The sequence below is a fragment of the Pseudochaenichthys georgianus genome, chromosome 10 (assembly GCF_902827115.2).
Source record: "Pseudochaenichthys georgianus chromosome 10, fPseGeo1.2, whole genome shotgun sequence".
Lineage (NCBI taxonomy): Eukaryota > Metazoa > Chordata > Actinopteri > Perciformes > Channichthyidae > Pseudochaenichthys > Pseudochaenichthys georgianus.
In genome coordinates, this window is record NC_047512.1 from 6,404,582 (window position 1) to 6,426,140 (window position 21,559).

The following is a 21,559-nucleotide window of genomic DNA, read 5'->3' on the forward strand; positions in this document are numbered from 1 at the left end:
TTTTATTTTCCAAAGTAGACAATACCAACATCTGCTTTGTCAGCGCAAAAGAAACCAGTGGGACCAACTGGAGAATCCTCTCTTTCCCAGGGTGGAAACCGTTCTGCTGGTTTGCCAAACTCCCAGTGAGCTAACCAGCTCTTTAGTCGGCAGCATCTCCCCAAATTAGAAAACAAAACAAAAGTCAGAAATCGCCGAAGCAGCAGAATGCCGCACGTGGGATCAGAACCAGATGTGTTGCCTGACAGAGCGACTCCTTGACAGCAGGGTGACACTCGAGCCAGGGGTCTCACGATGACGCTGTTGTCTGTTTAGCATCCATCATACACTTCTATAAATGTTCAGCTGCTTGTGGCAACGAGAGCCTCGCTTTAGCCAGAGCCTCGCTTTAACGAGAGCCTCGCTTTAGCCAGAGCCTCGCTTTAGCCAGAGCCTCGCTTTAACGAGAGCCTCGCTTTAGCCAGAGCCTCGCTTTAGCCAGAGCCTCGCTTCAACGAGAGCCTCGCTTTAGCCAGAGCCTCGCTTTAACGAGAGCCTCGCTTTAGCCAGAGCCTCGCTTTAGCCAGAGCCTCGCTTCAACGAGAGCCTCGCTTTAGCCAGAGCCTCGCTTTAACGAGAGCCTCGCTTTAGCCAGAGCCTCGCTTTAGCCAGAGCCTCGCTTTAGCCAGAGCCTCGCTTTAGCCAGAGCCTCGCTTTAACGAGAGCCTCGCTTTAGCCAGAGCCTCGCTTTAGCCAGAGCCCCTCCACGCTGGAATACAAACTGCAGAGTTTAACGTTCGAAGACCAAGAAAGGAGTCTTCCAAAGATGGGACGGCAATCTTTATCCTCACTCACACACACACACACACACACACACACACACACACACACACACACACACACACACACACACACACACCACACACACACACACACACACACACACACACACCACACACACACACACACACACACACACACACACACACACACACACACACACACACACACACACACACACACACTGACACATCTATCTTTCTCTTTCATTTCCCAACAGCTCCGGTTCGCTGAAGCTTTCATGTGCGTTGAAAGGCACCGGCTGGCTGCAGTACACACAGCATTAAGGAACACTTATCGGGGACGAGGCTCGCAGCTTTAATGCAGATGGGAAAATTGAGAGCAGGGTGATAACTTGTGGAGCGTTAATGTTGATTCAAGTGTAAGCCCTCAGACGACGAACTGGCTATTCGTCCATCAAGCTGCCGAGCAGTAAGACTTTTCTAATGAGGGGAGACACACTGAAGAGATATACTGCACAGTGGGGAGAGGCGTGAACGCTGGGACCCCTGACATCTTAAAAAAAGGGATGTAGGCCATTTGATTTTATGTTCGAGTGCTGCAAGGTATATGACTGTATGGACTGTAAGTTGACATAAAGGATTGAACGATACTTGAGAGCTTTAGCATTGTCTTTAAGGTCCTCTTGTTGCTTTTGTGATTTGAATGGGAAACACAGCTGGAGGGGAAGAACCCTATTTTATGGATTGAGAATGTTCCATTTGTCATTTAAAGATAAGACGACAAATAAGCACAATAAAGTGTGTTGAACGGAAAGTGACAGAAAAAGATGAGCAAACAATCTCCACCAAGGTCTATTAACATAAAAGAGACGTTTTCATCTTTTTCACGTCACTTGTTTTGTCACTTTTTTGAAAGGACAATAATAGGGTGACAGAGCAAAAGCACATACACAATACCTAACTTCATATCTCATAGAACACTTCCAGAACAAATGTAAAAGCTACCCCAACTCACTGTCCACAGTCTGCCTCCATATTCGTTTGTAAGATATTCTTAACAAGTGGCGCAAGATCTTCTAAACAGTGTTTCAGATACAAAAGAAAAAACAAGTTACTTAGGTGTGGACTTTTATTAACCCTCCTGTTGTCTTCGTTCCCCCTTACTTTGGAGTTCGCGGTCAAATGTGGCCGGTCCCGTTTTAACTGCTATTACATTAACACAAAAACCATTAATCATCACCACATGTCATTTAACGCCCTTTCAAACTGTACATGTTGTATCAGACTACTGGCACACATGAAACACTGCAGTACATATACAAAGAACAGACACTGAACATGTATTGCGTGTGCCAGGTGTGATCCATGTGGGGGGATGGGCATATAAGAGCGGGAAATGTTTCAAATTGTTGTGTGTGTGTGTGTGTGTGTGTGTGTGTGTGTGTGTCAGGTGTGATTCACATGGGGGGATTGGCACATAAGGGGGGGGACACATCTAGAGTATGTGTGTGTGTGTGTGTGTGTGTGTGTGTGTGTGTGTGTGTGTGTGTGTGTGTGTGTGTGTGTGTGTGTGTGTGTGTGTGTGTGTGTGTGTGTGTGTGTGTGTGTATGTGTGTGTGTGTGGTCTAGCATTACTTTACTTGTGGGGTCCTAAATCTGTTTACATAGTCACGTGTGGGGACTGGCTTCCCTTATGGGGACACATTGGAGGTCCCCATAAGGGGGATCATTAATTTTAGGGTGAAGACTTGGTTAGGGTTAGGCATGTGATGGTTATGGTTAAGGTTAGGGTAAGTCTCCAGGAAATGCATGTAAGTCAATGTAATGTCCCCTGAAGTGATGTATACATGGTATGTGTGTGTGTGTGTATGTGTGTGTGTGTGTGTGTGTGTGTGTGTGTGTGTGTGTGTGTGTGTGTGTGTGTGTGTGTGTGTGTGTGTGTGTGTGTGTGTGTGTGTGTGTGTGTGTTTTATCTGATCCGGATGGTTACTAATTCCTTTTCTTCATGGCGGCCATGTTTGACCGGGAACACCATGGGTGTTACAAAGTTGACTAAATCATCCAAAATGCAATGAAAGTGTTGATCAGCAATTGTATATGTTCAAATGTCTGCTGTGAAGGATATCATAACGCCTGAATGCAATCGAATGTAAAACAAAAAAGTTATGATTGATGAAAGTAGTAAATCGGTCAGATCTGACCTGAAGACAACAGGAGGGTTAAGGTCCCTGACTGATGATTGGCCAGCTCAATGTCTGAAGGAACCAATGAGCAGCATTACAGGACTACACAGGTGGAAACCAGTCCTCTCGTTAGCACCTGAAGAGAAAACAGGGGAGGGAGAGAGAAAGAAAAACAGGAAGTGGCGCCAGGGAAGCCCATCTGTTCACGCTTTGAGTTTTGCCCTAAAATCTTATAAAAAACACAGTTTTTGTTTAGAATATATGGAGTTTATAGTGTTTTTTTAAATTAGTTTCGAGGTGTTGATGAAGTTCACTCTGGCTGTTTAACACACGTTCACCAGCAAAAGTCACTTAAAGGTGGGGTAGGTGAGTTTCAGAAACCGGCTCGAGATACACTTTTTGTTATATTCCATGGAATGCTCTTAACATCCCGATAGCACTGAATATCTGAAGTGCTTTGACAAAAAATCCATAAAAATAATGCATCTGTAGAAGCCGTAATACTGTAAAAAGTACAGCCTATTACGGCCTACCTGCCTGTCAGCCTTCCATCGGGGCACAAACTTATCTCGTGCCCTCATTGGTCATGTGCCCCTTTAAAGGTGCGGTAGGTACATTTGAGAAACCGGCTCGAGATCGCTAGAATTTGAAAATACACAACCGGAGAAAATCTGCCACTTCCTTACAGAGCCCCTCCTCCAACACACACGAACGCGCACATGACCAATGAGGGCACGAGATAAGTTTGTGCCCCGATGGAAGGCTGACAGGCAGGTAGGCCGTAATAGGCTTTTTTTGTTTTTACAGTATCACGGCTTCTACAGATGACATTTTGTTATGGATTTTTTGTCACAGCACTTCAGATATTCATTGCTATCGGGATGTTAAGAGCATTCCATGGAATATAACAAAAAGTGTATCTCGAGCCGGTTTCTGAAACGTACCCATCCCACCTTTAACACCAACACATGAGAGTAAGAGTGAAACATGATCTTTGTTCCAGGGTTGAATGTGCTTTTAATTATGAGTCATTTAAATGAGACTCGGGGAGGCGCTGCAGCTGTGAGGACACCGAGGCTCGGAATAATCAATCTCTATAAACAAGCTTTTCGGGAGGATCTTTGTGGGAGGAACTCTCTGTTTCAAGGAAGTCACTCACAGCTCAGTGCCACATCCTTTTATAAATACTGGGGAAACTCTTAAGTCAACAGGGAAATCATCTTAATGGGAATTATGTTTTGATGACATTTGTGGACTCGGAGGGGAACACGTCAGTGGGAGCTCCATGGGAAACCCAACGCTGCTTTTTTGACACCTTCATTCGAGATGAATGCATTCAGTGTGTAGATCTGCAGAACACATTATGGCTGACTTATTGGCACCTCACTTTTGGAAATCACTTTGCAAACATCTCCGTGACTTTCTGAAGCACACACATGATTACTTTGCTGCAGCATTAGCAGTTTCTTTTGTCACTGCTCACTGAAACAGCACCATTTGCGTCGACAGGAATAACACAAGTTGTATTTGTCTAAAGGCAATGTCCTATAATTTAACATGCAGCGTTCGCACTTACGCTAAACACTGCCATTAATCCTTAAACACATCATAAGCTCCTCTGCCATTCGGTGAAGTCCAGCAGCCGTCTGGACAACATCCAAAAACAGCACTTGTGGGAAAAAAAGAAACCTTGCCCAGATGAAAATCGGGAAGACAGATTCATGTCAGTCCTCATGAGTGTTTTACATCCTACCCTGGCGTAGCACAATGTCCTCTTTGTGTACACAACCCTCTCCTGTCTCTTACCTATAGGGAAGTTGACTGATACTTTTCAGTCACAGCAGACGAGATGCTGTGAGGTTTATTTGAATCCATCTCCTATTTACTCGCCCCACCACCCACACACACTCATTATCATTGCTCGTGTTATTATTATCCCAGCATCAGCGTGGTACGGCCTTCCCAAAGAGGCTCCGGTCAACAGAGCTCTCTGCATGGGCGAGCCCCTCCGCGAGTCCCGACTTAATTTAACCAGATTCGGGCTGTCACTCTGCGCCGGGTTCACGGCTCCCTGCGTTTTCTCTCGTGGCCCCTCTCCCCCCGATGACAGAGAAGATAAGCATGTTGCATACCGAATCACTGAGCTATGACAAAAAAGAGGTTCTGCTCAATAAGCCAGATGTAAATAATTGTTGAAAGCAATATAGGGCCCTGCGTCTCGCAGTCCGCTTGGTGTTTAGCTTGGCCGAGACAGAGATGTCTCAGTTTCATTCGGGTCCTGAAATGCCTTGTTTTGCTCAGACCCGGTTTTATTTAAAGACGGCACAGAGTGAGCCTTGAGTATTAAATACCTTAGCACCCAAAAGATAAAGGATGGGATATATTCTGAGCGGACCATTTTTAGAAACTGCCAACGCTGACATGCATCTAAATCAGTTTCATACGACTGCAGGAAGGAAAAAGTTAAAAGCAGGTTTTAAATAAATACTTTTTTTATTCTGTTATTGGCTTTTTACAGGTACAAAGCATACAGCATGTTATAGTTTTATCAAAAGTGGAAAATACTGACGTTACATATGTAACACATGTAAAAAATAAGTCTTCAATTTTACTTTCCCCGAAAGTAAGAACATACGTTTCAGCATATGAAAATATCCATAAAAACACAGCTTAAGTAATTTAAGTTAATAAACAGTACAAAAATGTAGAAACCATACATGTCAAAATAATGGACAACAACAAATGACTCCATGATTACTCACGAATAAAAGAAAAATGTACACAAGTTCATAGTGTTTTAGTTGGGGTCATGTTTATAGGATTCATACATCTTTAAACGCTTGGCTGGTCAGAACATGACAAACACTATCTCGCCAACATCTCCTCTCCTGAACTCAGGCCATAAAAACAGAAGAGGAAAAGTCTGAACTGAAATCCTCAAATGTCTGTAAGGCAGGCGACTTTATTAATCCTCACTCTTGGAGTGTTTAGCCAGTCCTCTGTGAGAAAACACACCAGGGCAAAGAGAAAAGGGATCATATACGGAGGGGTCTGCCATACCGTGCGAGCTAACTCACACACCGAGGGCCGGGTCCTGTCACAGGTGCAGTCGGATCAAACACACATGCTTCCTTTTAAGTAAATTAAAAAATTGACTGCTGGAATTTTCTTCCTGTGAGTGTTAATATTATCTACCGTCTTATCTCTCAGGTGCGAATGTGACAGACATGTTAGGAAAGGAGAGGCAATGTCGGTAATAAAAAACAGAAATGTTTGATCAAGATAATGTGAACGGAGCTTTGCAGTCACTAAATTGAATTCAGGCATGGGTTTCTTTTCTTTTGAGCCATTCAGGGTCAATGGATACGCTGCAAAGAGGCCACAGAGACACGAATGCACAGTTGACTTTGGACCTAGAAAAGACTGGTAAACTAAACCAAGGTGGCCGAAGACAAAATCTGTCATGTTACAGGTGCCATTTGTCTGCCTTACTGCATTGAAAGTCGTCTTGTAATTGTGAATAAAAAAAACATGTAGTCCAATGTTCTCTTGAAATATACAGTCTTCCTTTTTCTTTTTTTCTTGAATGGAGAACATCACCATATTCTACAACATCGTAATAAATAGTCTCATACATATTGCTCAGCTTCTCCTTCGTTTAGAATGATCACCGAGCCGTCCCCACTGTTCATCTCAATGTCTCTCGCCGACGCGTTCTCGGGAAGCAAGGCTAAGTCCTTGAACACGTCGACGTAATGTCCAAAGCCGGGACCCCAGTTCAACAGATTGTCCCAGTTGAAGCCCCCTGGCTGCTGGCCCAGTCTGTGGGGCAGTGTGTAATGCTGCTCCGTCGGAGGCATCTGGGGAATCCCCGGCCCTCCTTCTGCCCTCCGACTCGAGTACCGCCGCTGCTTCAGCCTCCCGCCGTAGTCCTCGTCGTCAGCGTCGGACTCGTTGACTTGCGAGAGCTTGGGAACTCGGGAGTTGTAAATCACCGGCTTCTCCCGGTCGTACTCCATCTCCGAGCAGGTGAAGGAGTCGTGTGAGTCGCTCTCTGAAGACGTCTCCGGGGCAGGGATGCCGTCGGCGGGGTTGCGGACCCTCGACAGTGGTCTACGGCAGTCCTCTTCCGAGCTGGAGCGCCCGTGGTCCGCGCTGCAGATGCTGGGGTTACGCGGGCGAGGCGTGTTCAGCCGCTCCACTTCCTCGATGGACAGCCCCACAGGAGGCCCCGTCTCCAGAGGGATCTGCTCAATCGGCTGCTTGAGCCGACTGCCGGGCCTGGAGGTGTGGCCGTGGCCGGCCATGGTCTGCGGACTCTTGCTGCGCCTCCCCAGCCGGGTGGCGTAGTTGAACATGGGTGGGGGCTGGCACATGTCGTTGTGCATGTCCATCGGACTGCCCTCACGCCGGGCCAGGTTGAGCTCTCTGGTCGGGGTGTTCCGGTAAAAGGAGGAGGGCTTGTTGAACGGGGCTGGGGAGTGCCTGGAGAGAGGGTTGGGGGTGGGGCAGGCTGAGTGGGAGTGGCTGAGCGGGGTGGACCTCAGTGCTTGGGTGTACTGAGGCTGGTAGTTGTAGCTCGTGGCTCCGAGGGGTAACGGAGACTGTCTGGCGAAGCCCAGCGGGCTGTGTCTCTGGATGGAGAACTTGGGCGTGTGGCTGCGGAACTGCTTGTAGTGCTGGATGATATCGGCGTCCGACGGGGCGATGCTGCTGGCGTTGTCTATGTCGTAGTGTTCAATATCTGCCTCTGGGCCGCTACAGGGGGCGCAGGGAGCACTGGGGACGGTCTCATTGTTGTGGGAAATGTCTGTTTCATCATAGATCAGATAGGGGTTCTCCCTCTCAATGATGTCCGGTTTGGGGTTCCCTTCTGGTTGTTTCCGTACCGTCATGTCGTCACCATATGGTGGGATGTTATCCGGGTCATCGAACGCTACGTTCTCGCTGCCCTTCTTCTTTTTCTTCTTCTTCTCCTTGGGTTTCTTCTCCTTGGGTTCCTTTGGTACTTTGGTCTTGTTGCGGCCCCGGCAGTGGTTGCACAGGATCAGACTGAGCACCACCATGGCGAGGACGGTGGCACAGCTGCCAACGATAGCAGGCACCGCCCAGATGGGAAGGACCATCGTCTCCGCGGTGGGGTTAGCGCTGCAGACATACCCTCCGTTGTTGGCTGACTTGCAGACGTTACCCTGAGGGCACTGGACGCCCAGACACGCCACCAGGGTCTCACACATGTTGCCCGTGTAGAACTCGGAGCAGACGCAGGTGAATCCTGAACGGGGGTCCGGCACACAGCTGCCCTGGTTCTGGCAGGGGTTCGAGCTGCAGTCGCCGGGCGGGACACACTGGTAGGTGTACCATTGGTTGACGCACATCAAGCCGTCCCAGCATGGGCTGCTCTCACACAGGTTGGGACCCCTGCAGCCTATCTTAACAGAAGAACTGGTCTTGGTTAAGGTCACCAGGTTGTGATCTCCGGTATACGGCAGGTTCTCCCCATTGTACTTCACATAGGCCATGCAACCGTCGAAACCTGCGAATGAAAGAGGGAACAAGTTCAGATAACACGAAGCAGACATCAGCAGCTGAAAAGGACATAACATTGGCCTGGAGGAAGTCATTTCCGATTGCCACCAGGCTAATTTTCAAAATGTCTGCCAGAGCTGAATGGCTTCCTCGTAAATAGGAACTGGGAGCTATAATCAGAGCTAAAGCAATTCTGTTTAGTCGGGTAATTGGTTCAAGCTTGGGACAAAAAAATACATATTCAAACAATCGATAGCTGGCCAATTTGAAAATAATACAAAATATTTTCGTGCAGAGAATCCATCGTCGGAGCTTTGTGTTGCTTCGAGACACATCTGGGTCGGATGAACGTCTGTGTGTCTAATTCAATCTTTTTCTCTGTGTGATGCCCAACTGCACTGCCTCACTGATGTAAATATATTTTTTTATTGAATTTTCAATGCCTTTTCATTATCTCTTGAAAAATGTATACAAGACACACTGACGTAACGCCACAGATCTGCAGAACCACAGTATTTAATGTATGCCCAGGTCTCTATGGTAAACAAATTACCTTTTTTTATTACATTTGAGCATAATATTAGTTGAGTTCTCCCTCCCGTGACATCTCTAAAGTGGACTGTGTTTCATTACCTCCCTCTGGAAAGCCTCTCTTTCACCTTTTCCAAACTGTTTCCAGCTCAGGCTCGAGGACATCTGATCTGTGATTTAGGTCTAAACTAAAATAAGAACTCCGTGGAAATGGGACAAAAAAAGGGCGGGTGTTCCAAGACAAAGTCAAATTAAATCAATTTTGGTCATTTTGTCCATGATATTCTGATAAAGAAACATTTATGTAACTAATGTAAATGCATAGCAGGTAAATCTCAGTGGAGCGTGGAGAGAAACGGATTTCAGGCCAGGTTTTTTGTTGGACCGCCGACAAAATATGGTCTGCAGTTTGAGAAGCACACTATAAATTTATTTGGGGGAAAAATACGGTGTGTCCTGGATTTATAAACGCTTCTCCGTCACACACTAGTACAGTAAGTGCATGTGTACACACTTTAAGATATGTTGAAGAGGTTTCCATACCATGTGCTGCTGCATTAGTTATACAGAAGGTAAGGGGTGGGTGACTTGGTCAAACGCCAGTTTTATGTAAGCTTCGGTATTTGTTTTGACATATCACGTAAATACACATGTACTTTCACACACATACATGTAAATAAGATGTGCCGGTGCAAGTGTCTGACTACATGGATAGTTTTGAAGAGGGCCATCTAAAGGATATCTAAACTTTATTTTTAGGGAACATCATAATATTTTTTTTCACAAGGATCATAATGTATGATAATTCTCATAGTCGTAATACATTATAATCTTTTTATCATGCATTATACTAACTGTTTTGATGCATTATAATATGAGCCTTAGAGGTTAGAATTCATAGTTTGTAAAAAAGGAAATAGCCCTACTGTGTGTCCAATTACATCTTTAGGGCAAAATAACACATACATTTTTTTTTAGCAGCCACTGCCTCTCTGGGATCAAACTGGCAATCAGGAAAAAGTGTCTCAACACTCAATAATAGAAAGAAATGACTTGAACCCATGACCTTCGACCCTTCTACTCCCTAACCCAGACACATAATGAATCCTCAGTGCTGCCTCACCTGCTGCAGTCTTCTGCTGCGCAGGTCCGGGTGGGATTCCTCCCAGGGAAAAGGTCAGGACGCCGAGGCCCCCGAAGTCCTGCGTGGGGTGCTGGATGACCCGGGGGTGCGCTCCGTCCACCAGCAGCAGCGTGGCCGAGCCGTTCTTCAGCAGCTGGAGCGTGTGCCACTGACCGTCCGACAGCACGGCGTCGCCCACCGTCCGCTCCACCTTTCCCCCGACGCCCGCATCCGAGATGTAGTGGATGTTCCCGTTCCTCAGCTGGGAGAAGAAAACACAGATCCATGTTAAAGGTCTCCTATTATGCAAAATGCACTTGTTCACAAACATGTAACCCCTCTGTGGAAAGAGATTCTGAACGTTTCAGGGAAAAAAGATTTGCTCGCTTTTTGTCCTGATCCAGTTCTATAAAAACCTGTCTGATAATGAGCTGATCAGATGTTGGCCACTTTGTGATGTCATAACGATTTTTTGGGCTTTTTGTCGTAATAAAGACCTTATCACCTGAATCTCCTCCTAGAGCACCATTCTGTTATGAACAATAAACAAAAATAAAACAAATCTCTCTCAGAGGGGCGTGGGGAGGGGCTCCTTATTTTCATCCTAAACTATGCTGCTAGGGTCCTCACGCACACAAAGCCGTGGCAACACCTCACTCCCACCCTCATCCACCTCCACTGGTTGCCGGTCAAGTCCCGCATCACCTACAAAGTCCTCCTCCTGACCTACAAGTCCCTCCATGCCCTTGCCCCCCAGTACCTATCGGACATCCTCCACCCACATGCCCCACCCCGGAACCTGCGGTCCTCAGACTCTGGCCTGCTCACCACCCCCCGCACCAAACTGAGAACCTTCGGGGACAGAGCCTTCAGTGTGGCAGCCCCCACCCTCTGGAACACTCTCCCTGCGGTACTTCGCAACATCCCCACACTTGACGCCTTCAAAGGGCCCTCAAGTCCCATCTGTTTGCCAAGGCTTTCGGCCCCTAATCGATCTGTTGTTTTGTCTGTCTGACCTTTGTTTTGTTATGTTTGTTTTTTTGGTCTACTACTTGTGAAGCGACCTTGGGTCCCTTGAAAGGCGCTATATAAATCAAAGCTATTATTATTATTATTATCTAAAGTAACAGACAGAGAATCAGCACTTTGGAAACAGGGCTGAACAGAGAGGATTATGGGTAATGCTGCAATGATCTGTTTGGTGTTTCAGCCAATCAGAGACATGTTCGGTATCTGAGAGACCTATAATATACTGATGGAGAACAGAATGATAGGGGACCTTTAAAATCCACTTTAAACTGCACATCATGGCTTAGAGAAGACAGCCTGGATAAGACGGTTGATGAATCTGCAGTTTCTTATAATTAATTTCAAGCGTTCGATAGATAATGTTCTCTGAGAGACACAGGGTTAAAAATGCAGTGTTTTAATGCAATGACTTATGTCGGCATGAATCACGAGCGACGAGAGGAAGTCTTCTCCCTGCAGAACTGCAACCACTCTGCGTTCACAATCTGATGCCGAGGTCAGGGATCGAAAACAAAAATGCAGCTTGACGCTCATAAATCTTCCTCCCGGCGGGACGCGCCGCACTAAATCATGTTCTCACAACTCGTGTGCAGCTAACGTTATTCAGCCAGATGATGACCAGAAGCTCACTGACAACACATTCGGAGGAAACACGCGCATTCAAGACGCCCACGGGTGAAGCCTCTTTCCTGAAGAGTGGACAAGAGAGCGCCTTTAAAAGAAATGAATCAAGCTCACTTTGGCACGGTCAACAAATGTGCGGCTTACCGTGCGTATGGTAATCTCATATGTGTACTCCTCATTCGATGGAAAAGTAATCCCACTCTACTCCCTTTTCAAAGACCCAAAAAATCAGCAATGATAAGTAGCTTCCGGAAGAATTGATTTAAAATGGAAAAGCGGAAAGTCCCCAAAGTCAAAGAAAACCTGGAAAACCAATCATCCAGTGTATCTATTAAACATATTTAAACACGGTTGTTTTTTAATATATCGGTATATATAATCCAGACTCTCGACAAGCGTACATTGAGAGTACGTTTCCCCCCGCGTCCCCACTTTTTTTTTAGGCGTCATGGTACTTATAATACTTCCTCAGATTGTTTAGGAAGCTGTGGTGGAGATTCAGGCTCCGGAAAACAAATTCATAAGAGAGAAAGGCTGATGCTAAAGTGGGAAGGGGTCGCTGGTGATGAGGGCGGAGAGGGTCGAAGAAGAATGAGCGCTTAGGCCTCTTTGGGCAGCTGCCCAACATGGGTGAGAGGGAAGGGGGGTGAACAGGATGAGAGAAGAAGAAAGAGCCCCACAGAGTTTGGCTATAGTTAGAGAGTGTGGGTGATAACGGCTGTGACTAAAAGGGGAGTTCATATCAGCATGTAGTGTCTCTCCTGGGACATGTCTCTCCTGGGACGTGTCTCCACGCTTTAATGTTGAAAAAGCTCTTTATTTTTCTCATACTGCCTGTGCTGCAGCACCTCTGTTCACCCTCTGTCTGAAACCAGAGCCCAGTCTGCTCTGATTGGTTAGCTGGCCGGCTCTGTTGTGATTGGTCAAAAGCTTAGAGATGTCCCGCCCCTTAGCCTATCACGTACAATGTGTTGGAGCGCTAGACAGTGTTACATACTGATGTCACTTTGTTCCAGAAGTAAACAAATGCAGAAAAACCTATAACACACTCCAGGAAAGAGGAAACCCCAAAAAGCATTATAGGGCCCCTTTAAAAGTAAGGAGAGTTGGAATCATGCACAGACACATGGGCGGTGGAGGCGAAGTCCATAGAGACTTTGCTTGGTAACTGGAAGGTCACCAGTTCAAGTCCCGGAAAGACCAAGTGCTACCGAAGTGTCCGTGAGCAAGGCACCGTTCCCTACACTGCTCCCTGGGCGCCGTACATAATGTCGGCCCCGTGCTCCTAACACTAGGATGGGTCAAATGCAGAGAAACCGTTTTGTTATATAGTACCTGTACTCAGTGGCGTTTTCTCCTGGAGGCCAATGGAAGCCAGGCGTCCCCTGTTTTTTCGGCGTGTAGTTATAATTTTAATAAATAAATAAAAACACTTTGTTTAGTTTCGGAAATTCTTTGTTGTGTGTTGCTGCCGGCGCGTCTCTCCCCCAAACTCATTGAGTATTTTACAAAGAGTGAAACAGCGCCCCTCTAGATGTTATGGTGAAACAGTAGATTGCACTCTCTGTTGCGAGAGGAGGCCAGCCGAAATTGGCTTCCCTTGGTGAAAAAAAATCGAGGGATTGACCAATCAGATGAGGCTCACATCATGCCCCTGCCAACCTGTGATTAGTCAGGGCCATGCCAAGGGAAGCCAGAGGCGGCTGCCTCACGATCCAATCAAATTGCATCAACTTAGTGTTGCAGTGACGCGTCCTAAAACCCGGAAGTAAGCTGCGCTCGGGTTCCCTCGACAGAAAGCAGTGGGATTTCTCCATAGAATTTTGGAAAATAGCTCGAAATAAGGTCAGTGGAAAACCAACCTGTTAGATAAATGCACGTTTTGTTCAGCCGGATAATATCCACATGTCTACCCTACTTTTATAATTTTTGAATCATAACTCTAATCGATAGAAGATAGATAGCGCCACTATCACAAAGTAGCAAGCAACTGAAGCAAGTGCAATTATGGAGGGTGGAGATTTGGAGTATTTCATCAAAAATAATTGTACTAAACTTCCGCTACAGCAGCAACAACAAATACAATCTGATGACAGGCCGGTGCCCAATCTGATGAGCTGTGTACAGCGAGGAAAAAGGAGCGAATCGGACGTAAGACGTTAAAGGTCTCCTGATTTAGTTTGTGAATGAATGCTTATTAGAGTTTGGGCTGGAGAGTGCGTGCGGACCTCTCGGTTAGACAACAGGCGTGTGTAAGTCCTGCATCTGATGGTTACGTTATTACATTGACCACCACCCCCCCGACCCAAAAGAAAGGACGTATTATTGGCTTCCCCTCATGTTTTCCCCACGCCACGCTACGGCCTGTACTACGTAATGACAATAAGTTGAGTCTTCTTCAAGCAAGGATTCGTTCTATCAGTATCAGCTTACTGTATGTTTGCACACAACACCCTTTTAAATGCCTTTGGTGTTACAACAAATCATCTGGCAGCCATATTGCAGAGCCTCTGCTGTGTCCTCTCAAACAAATGGACGAGCCAGAGATGATCTGTGTCCTGGCACCAGAGGCTAGCCGTGGTCATGAACTAATTATAACTCACACATTCGCTAATGAGCATTTCTGCTAGTACGGCTGCTGGCGGACGCTTACACCAACAGTTGATGCTCTGCTAAATTAGCCGGCCGATTAGCTGATGATATCTTAATCGTGGTGTTTTTGATTTAGGGAAATGCCACTATCTGTACATCGGGACGTGTGTGGCTGTTTGCGGAGGAATGTTACTTTGGTGTTTTAAAGTGAACGTTTTGGATTCACCAAAGTCACACAAACAAACCAACTGATGGATGCAAAAGTAAACCAGTCAATGGAGTCTGGTGATTTTGAAGAGGGCTGAGATAACAGCGTAAGTTTCCCGATTGAAAAGGCTGTCTCACGGTAAGGTAAAGCCGTGAAAACATCCGAAATAAAGCGAGAACTTTAACACAAATTCACTTTTTCCGGTGTCTAAAGGTTTTGCTGCTGTCCCCGACCATAAGCCTTTATTTTCACACCTTTTCTCCAAAATGGCGGCGATACTGTACAGTAGGCATCACAGTGACTCTGGTTTAATACAAACTCATTTTAAAAAGTCCAAACTATTACTTTACTCAGGTCTTTAGGGACTGGTCAGCTTTCTGTCCCCAGAGTCAGAACTAAACATGGAGAAGCAGCGTTCAGTTATTATGCTCCAAATATCTGGAACAAACTCCCAGAAACCTGCAGGTCCGCTGCAACTCTGACTACTTTTAAATCCAGGCTGAAGACTTTTCTTTTTGTCGCTGCTTTTAATTGAACTATTCACATCTTAAACTGCACTGTAACTTTTATCCATGTATTTTTCCTTTGAATGTTTATTTTATTAGCTTTTCTTTTTTAATGCTTAATGTCTTTCATTTTTTGTAAAGCACTTTGAATTGCCTTGAAAGTGCTATATAAATAAACTTGCCTTGCCTTTAACAGGTCACACATAATTTCTGCTGATTCTCCAAATTAAATAGTTGAAAGTGGCTGAAGGGAGACTTGCGGTTGGCGGTTGGATGTGCATGTGAAGTGTTTTTAGGAGCTTCTGTTGGAAAATGGTCTTTTGCTTCACACAACATAAAAAATACTACAATAAAACTATTGAGGTCAAACAGCAGGAACACTGTCAGTCGTTGGCAGGATTGACTTCAACCGAAATAACCTTTATTTATCGTTTAAGTGTATTTTAATGTTTCAGGAGGAAGACTCCCCATTCGTTCATCTGCTCCGGTCGGCTATATTAACTTGCTGTTGTGCGCTGATAATGCAAACTCCAGACTTCCTCCCATGAACACTTGCAACAGTTCAGCGACGTTTACTTCCCTCAAAGGCTTGTATTGTGAAACTACTACCTGGGGTGATGCCTTTCATAACTTAGAGGTATTCGCATGTGCTTCTGTTAAAAAGGAAGGGTATGGAAATATTGGAAAGTAATGATGAAGTAACCATGTGACTCATTAAAGCTCTGTGTACTGTTCATCTCAAGTACTGCACTTAAGTAAAAAAGGAGGTACTTGTACTTTACTTAATTATTTTCAAATTTAGATAATTTATACTTTTACTCCACTACATTTTGTAGGCAATTGCTGTACTTTTCACATTTATTTTACATATTTATTTTAGATTATTAGATTATAATACAGAATATATATAATATACATCACTATACATTACTAAAAGTTAGGTAAAACTAGCCAGTGTGTGTATAAAATAGCTTTACCAAGTGCAACATTTAAGTTATGAACACTATATGGTGCTTATTGTGCCATTCATCACGACCAGTAATTTAACTTTTGGTACTAAAAGTATAATTTGATACTTTTACACCGTAGTATCGCTTCTTTTACATACTGTACTTGCTGACATTTAGTTTTTGCAAGGATCATAGTGTATAACTCTCATAGTTGTGTTACCTTATCATCTTTTCACTATGCATTTACATCACTGTTTTGATACATTATAGTGAGTTATTCTTCTAAACCAGGGGTGTCAAACTCAAGGCCCGGGGGCCAAATCCGGCCCGCGACTTCATTTAATGTGGCCCCACAAGAGCTCTGAAAGAATATGATACGTTTATTATACGGTTACATGCCAATTTACAGAAGCACGTTGCCCATAAACTACATGTCCCACAATGCATCTCCAATATGAATTTTGTTCAGAATTTGATTTTTTTCTCAAAATTTGACTTTTGTTCAAAATTTCAATTTGGCTTTTTAAAAAAAAAAAATCTTTTGTGACATTCTCACTGAAGAGACTTCCAATTATTTGCCCTAGACTTCTGCTTTCAGATGTAGTTAATTATGAAGTTATTACCCTATCCGATAATAATCCAATGCAGAGGCAATAATGTAATATAATACATACGTTTACATATATTAAATATTTATATATGTTTTTTTATATAGTCTGAAAGTTACAACCGGCCCTTTGAGTGCAACCATAATGCTGATGTGGCCCGCGATGAAATTGAGTTTGACACCGCTGTTCTAAACAAAATGTCCAGCATTAATGGATCTGATTACTTCTAGCACCACTGCTATTCAAACAGGCAGCAATGTTTAAATCATTGGAACATGTCCCCCTCCCCCTCCCCCTCACCTTCACAGTGGTGTAGTTGCTGCTCCCCTGAACGTGCAGCAGGGTGCCGCTCTTGCTCCGCGTCCTGAACTTGACCTCCAGGCTGCTGGGCCCGGCGGGGTCCGAGGTCGCGCCCTGCAGGGCCTGCTTCAGGAGGACATCCCGTTTAGGGCCCTGCTTCAGGGAGTAGTCCAGGCGCCCGGTGCCATCCAGGGACAGGGCGGTGTCCGCCGTCATGTCTGCGGGAGAGAAAGATGGAGAGAAAACGTAATCCTTTTTCAAAGCCGATTGTAAAACTTACATTTGTCCTCTTAAGGCGCAATTTATTTTCCTAGTCCGAGTGCCATAACCACTAACTGGTCCTTACATTCTCACAAGTGGTTACAAATGTCTTCCCTAAGTGGAAAAGACAATGAAACTACACTCGCGTCAGAGCTTCATATTAATAGCTTAAGTGGAAATATAATCCAACACATTTCTGGTCATTGCTTGATGAAAAGTAAAGTGTGTGAATTTATGTTGTGCTTTGGGCTAGTTGTATACATCTCGGAAGTCACATTCAATATCTCTACGAAAAGGGTTGTATAGAAATAAAGGCTCTAGATAAATATACTATGAGCGGTGCGTGTCTATGACCACAATATACAACTCCTGATGGCAAACAGGAAGTGAACTACTCATCAGGTAGAACACCTTTTCCTAAACTTCATATTCATACCAGAACATATAACAAGTTGTTATTTAAGATATTATACAGTACTGTTATAAATAGTGTATCCAGAAAACTATCCTTAGAATGTGTCTTTCATATGATTAACCCTAACGAGTATGACATTGGCAGCCATTACAAATATAAATGAAGAAATAAAACAAATGTATTTTTGAAATGTGAAGACCTGGGAAGCGTCTCAATCAAAAGAGCAGAACAACTCCCGCTTCAAAGTTGATTTAAATACTCAATTAAAATGAAAATATACGTATTTTGTTTTTGGAATAATGTAAAACGGTCAATTGAATTTAACTGTTTGATGTTAATTAATGCCAGTCTCCTTCTCCCTCCCTTATAACTTCTTGAATAAACGGCGCAGAGCAGTATAAAGCGAAATCGTACGGTCACTGAGTTTGCGGCTGGAGTCAAGATGACGCCACACCAGCTTTGAAAATGTCAAAGTTCTGTGGCAAAATCTGTTTGGTGAATCAGGGGGTTTTTACATCTGTGGGAATACTTTGGCGGACATTGACACACACATTTGTCCTGCCGAGTATAAGCTTCATATTTGGACAAAACACATTTAAACAGCGCTACTGTGTAAGTATATGCAGTTCACAAAATGGACCTTTCTGGTGAAGATCCATTTTGGTTGTAGTTTGAATGAGCTAGGACTAAACCAACCAGCCCTCCAGCAAGTTGCCATGGCTTCGAGCAGCACTCGTTTTGCTGTAATGCAGGGCTAAGCTTAGCTAAGACACTGACTGATGGGTAAGATTTACAACATGTCCTGTAACCACAACATGAAGACGGCTGGTAGGATCTGAGGCACGGCACTGGCTTAGCATTTTTTACATTTCTCCCATTGCTTCCTTCTGTGGAGAGGATGTTCCTACTTGTCATTCCCTGCACTCTTCTTCCTGGCATGTTTATATTTTTCTTCTCTGGAGATGAAACACAAGACTGAGAGAGTACGCTTCAGTTTCGTTCAAGGAAAGGTTTTGTGATCGTCTTTCGTGAGGCAAATCAAACGATTTACCACAAGCTCAAACCCAATGGTGAACAGAGACAAATGAAGTGCAGAGGTAACCCGACTTACCCGTAATAATAAGGTTTCAAAATAAGTGTGGTATTGATGATATGCAACGTTGCTTAACCTCATGTAACACCTACAGTAGCGTAATTAGATTAGTGTAAATTCTCTGATGTGGAGTATTTATACATTTATTAAATACCGTACTTTTCGGACTATAAGCCGCGACTTTCTTCCCCATTTTTTTTGTACAGCTAACGGCCACTAGGGAACCTCCTAGATCTATGGATTTTACAGGTGAAATTAACCACCTTTAACTCTATGGGCTCTATGACCGCTCCGCGCCCGCCACCTTTAAGCGGCGGGCTCCAGCAGGAAAAGCTGGAGGCCGGAAAAGAGTGAGACAGGTAGCGCGCCAAAGTAAAAGTGGAACCGAGAGACAGAACGAGAGCAAGACAGACGGACAGTTTAGCTGCTGCGGCTTATATGCAGGTGCGCTTTATAGTCCGAAAAGTACGGTATATATATTTCTTTTTTTTGCTTTTGGATTAAAGGCATACAATAACGCATATTTCTTTGTCTTGTTTTTTACACTGTATGTAAAACGTTTGTATTTTGAACAAAGAACATGTATAGTCCAGTGAACTAATTCAATAAATAAAAAAGTAGAAAACAATTTGTCGTGGTTACAAAAGGAAATACACAAATACTTTGAAATAAAGCTGCAGTGATGTGGTCTACATTATGCTAAATGGTGCAGTTTGGTGACTCATGAGGGAAGGAGCATAAATAGTCATGATAGAATATTCCTTAGTAAGTGCAGACTCAGCAGTAGAACTTCAAAGGGCTGTACAGTACTTACATTTCTCACAGAATTTGCCGCTGAAGCCATCCACGCACTGGCACTGCTGCCAGGACCAGCGATCCAAGCAGGTGCCCCCGTGTCTGCAGGGGCTGGCGGTGCAGGCTCCTTCCAGTCTCGGACATCTGCACACACAACGACAAACACAACGACACACACAGCGTCAGTTTGACAAGTCAGCTGCTCAGTCTGCAGCCGGGGGGTCCGCTGAAAGAAGAGACTCCGAAAGAGAAACGGGGCAGATGAGCCTTGATTTCTCTCCCCGTGCGGCAACACATAAAGAACCAAGAGATCATTTGCATATTAAAAGATCCGTTCTCGCCTCAGTATTCACCAGCGGGACAGAAAAGAAGAAAAAAAAAATCTCCGGAATTCTGCAATTGGTTTCCCCCGTCAAAAATGTGTATTATGAAAAAAAACGTTTTAAAAACTCTTGAGAGGGTTTGGGGGTGTGAACAGATGTCCCACAGCGAGAGTCGACAAGGTTAGAGAAGACGGACAGATGGGAAGAAGAGGGAGATGATGGGGGGGGGTGAACGGGAGTAAAGGGGGGGGTTATGCCGACCTGTCAAGGATGCCCTGCGATGCCAGCGCCTGACTGGGCTCCAGCGGGCGGCCGTTGACGTTGAACTCCATGATGCAGCCCACAAAGTCGTGGGAGGCGACTTGACCGCGGCGATGAAGGACGGGCTCTATTGACCTGACGCCTCCAACAGAGAGCCGGTTGGGCTGCACGTCCAGGATCCTGCACACACACACACACACACACACACACACACACACACACACACACACACACACACACACACACACACACACACACACACACACACACACACACACACACACACACACACACACACACACACACACACACACACACACACACACACACACACACACACACACACACACACAGACACACACACACATGAACCGAGGCACAGAGACTTAATTGCACGCAGACATGCACAAGAATCCAATGCATTCAAGTATGCACACACACACACTAACAGACACACACATTTCCACAGAAAGACACTGTGGGTCAGCGAGTTTCACCGTCTGCAGACCTCAGAGTGTGCCCTTTCTTCATCCGTCAAATCTCTCTTTCTCTCACACACACACACCCCTACACACGCACAACACATGTACAGCGCTTCAGAGTGGAGAAGCATTGATCGTCCAGTCATTTATTGAACTATATAGTTTGACCTTTGCAAGCCCCCAACATGTTCATATAAAAGCTCGTCGAACTTTTAAACAATAATGCTCGTTGTGTGATTTAGCTCAAATGTTTAGCTTCTTTTCTCAACATTTCAACTTTGTACTTGACACTTCAATTTCATCCTCGAAATGCAAAATAGAAACAACTGTTCCTCCTCTAATCTTCTGCTCTACTTGCCTTACTTCTCTTTCATTAACATTGTCTTATGCTCCAACATGGGGTAAACTAAAACCACATCTTAAACAGAAAAACAAGTGTTTCTGTCATACTTTCCATTATTTTGCCAGACACGGACAATTTCATTGTGCATTGAGTTTTCCAAGCCTAAGACCTTAAACTGTCAACGCTCTTTCAGTGTATACATTAGGATCCTAGAAACAGAACATCTGTGTCATGCATGTGGTGTGTGTGTGTGTGTGTGTGTGTGTGTGTTTCAATTCTTACCAGTCCGTGTGCACTGCCACATTGCTCACAGCACAGTAGCCTGGTTCCTGGTCATCACCACACTGGTTCACAGTCAGCGATGCAGCCTATATGACGATAGAAACACACACGCATGCCACATGTCAGAAAAACACCTGTGAAGTCGCAATGCTTCAGTCAATTACTCCTCATTTCAGATTCCCTTTTAAAACAACTATTTCTGGTAGACTGTGGTTGACACTCTCTCTGTTTCTCCATCTTTATAATCAGGTTCATGTGTGTGTATGTGTGTGTGTCACTTGTGCTGGTTTAGTTCAAACATTGTCATGGTACTATTCCAGATGTTCCCTAGAAAATAGT

General features: G+C 44.8%; 1 protein-coding gene across 1 annotated transcript in view; it reads right to left on the bottom strand.

Moving 5' to 3' along the window:
- Positions 1–5,469: 5,469 nt before the first annotated feature.
- The window catches only part of fat4 (FAT atypical cadherin 4), a gene marked incomplete at its 5' end in the record, with an annotated part of 115,980 nt that continues 99,890 nt past the window's right edge, over positions 5,470–21,559 (bottom strand). Inside the window, 6 exon segments of the mRNA XM_034093057.1 lie at positions 5,470–8,501; positions 10,149–10,410; positions 16,966–17,183; positions 19,549–19,673; positions 20,114–20,293; positions 21,221–21,306. Coding sequence (XP_033948948.1) covers positions 6,595–8,501; positions 10,149–10,410; positions 16,966–17,183; positions 19,549–19,673; positions 20,114–20,293; positions 21,221–21,306 — 2,778 coding nt within the window.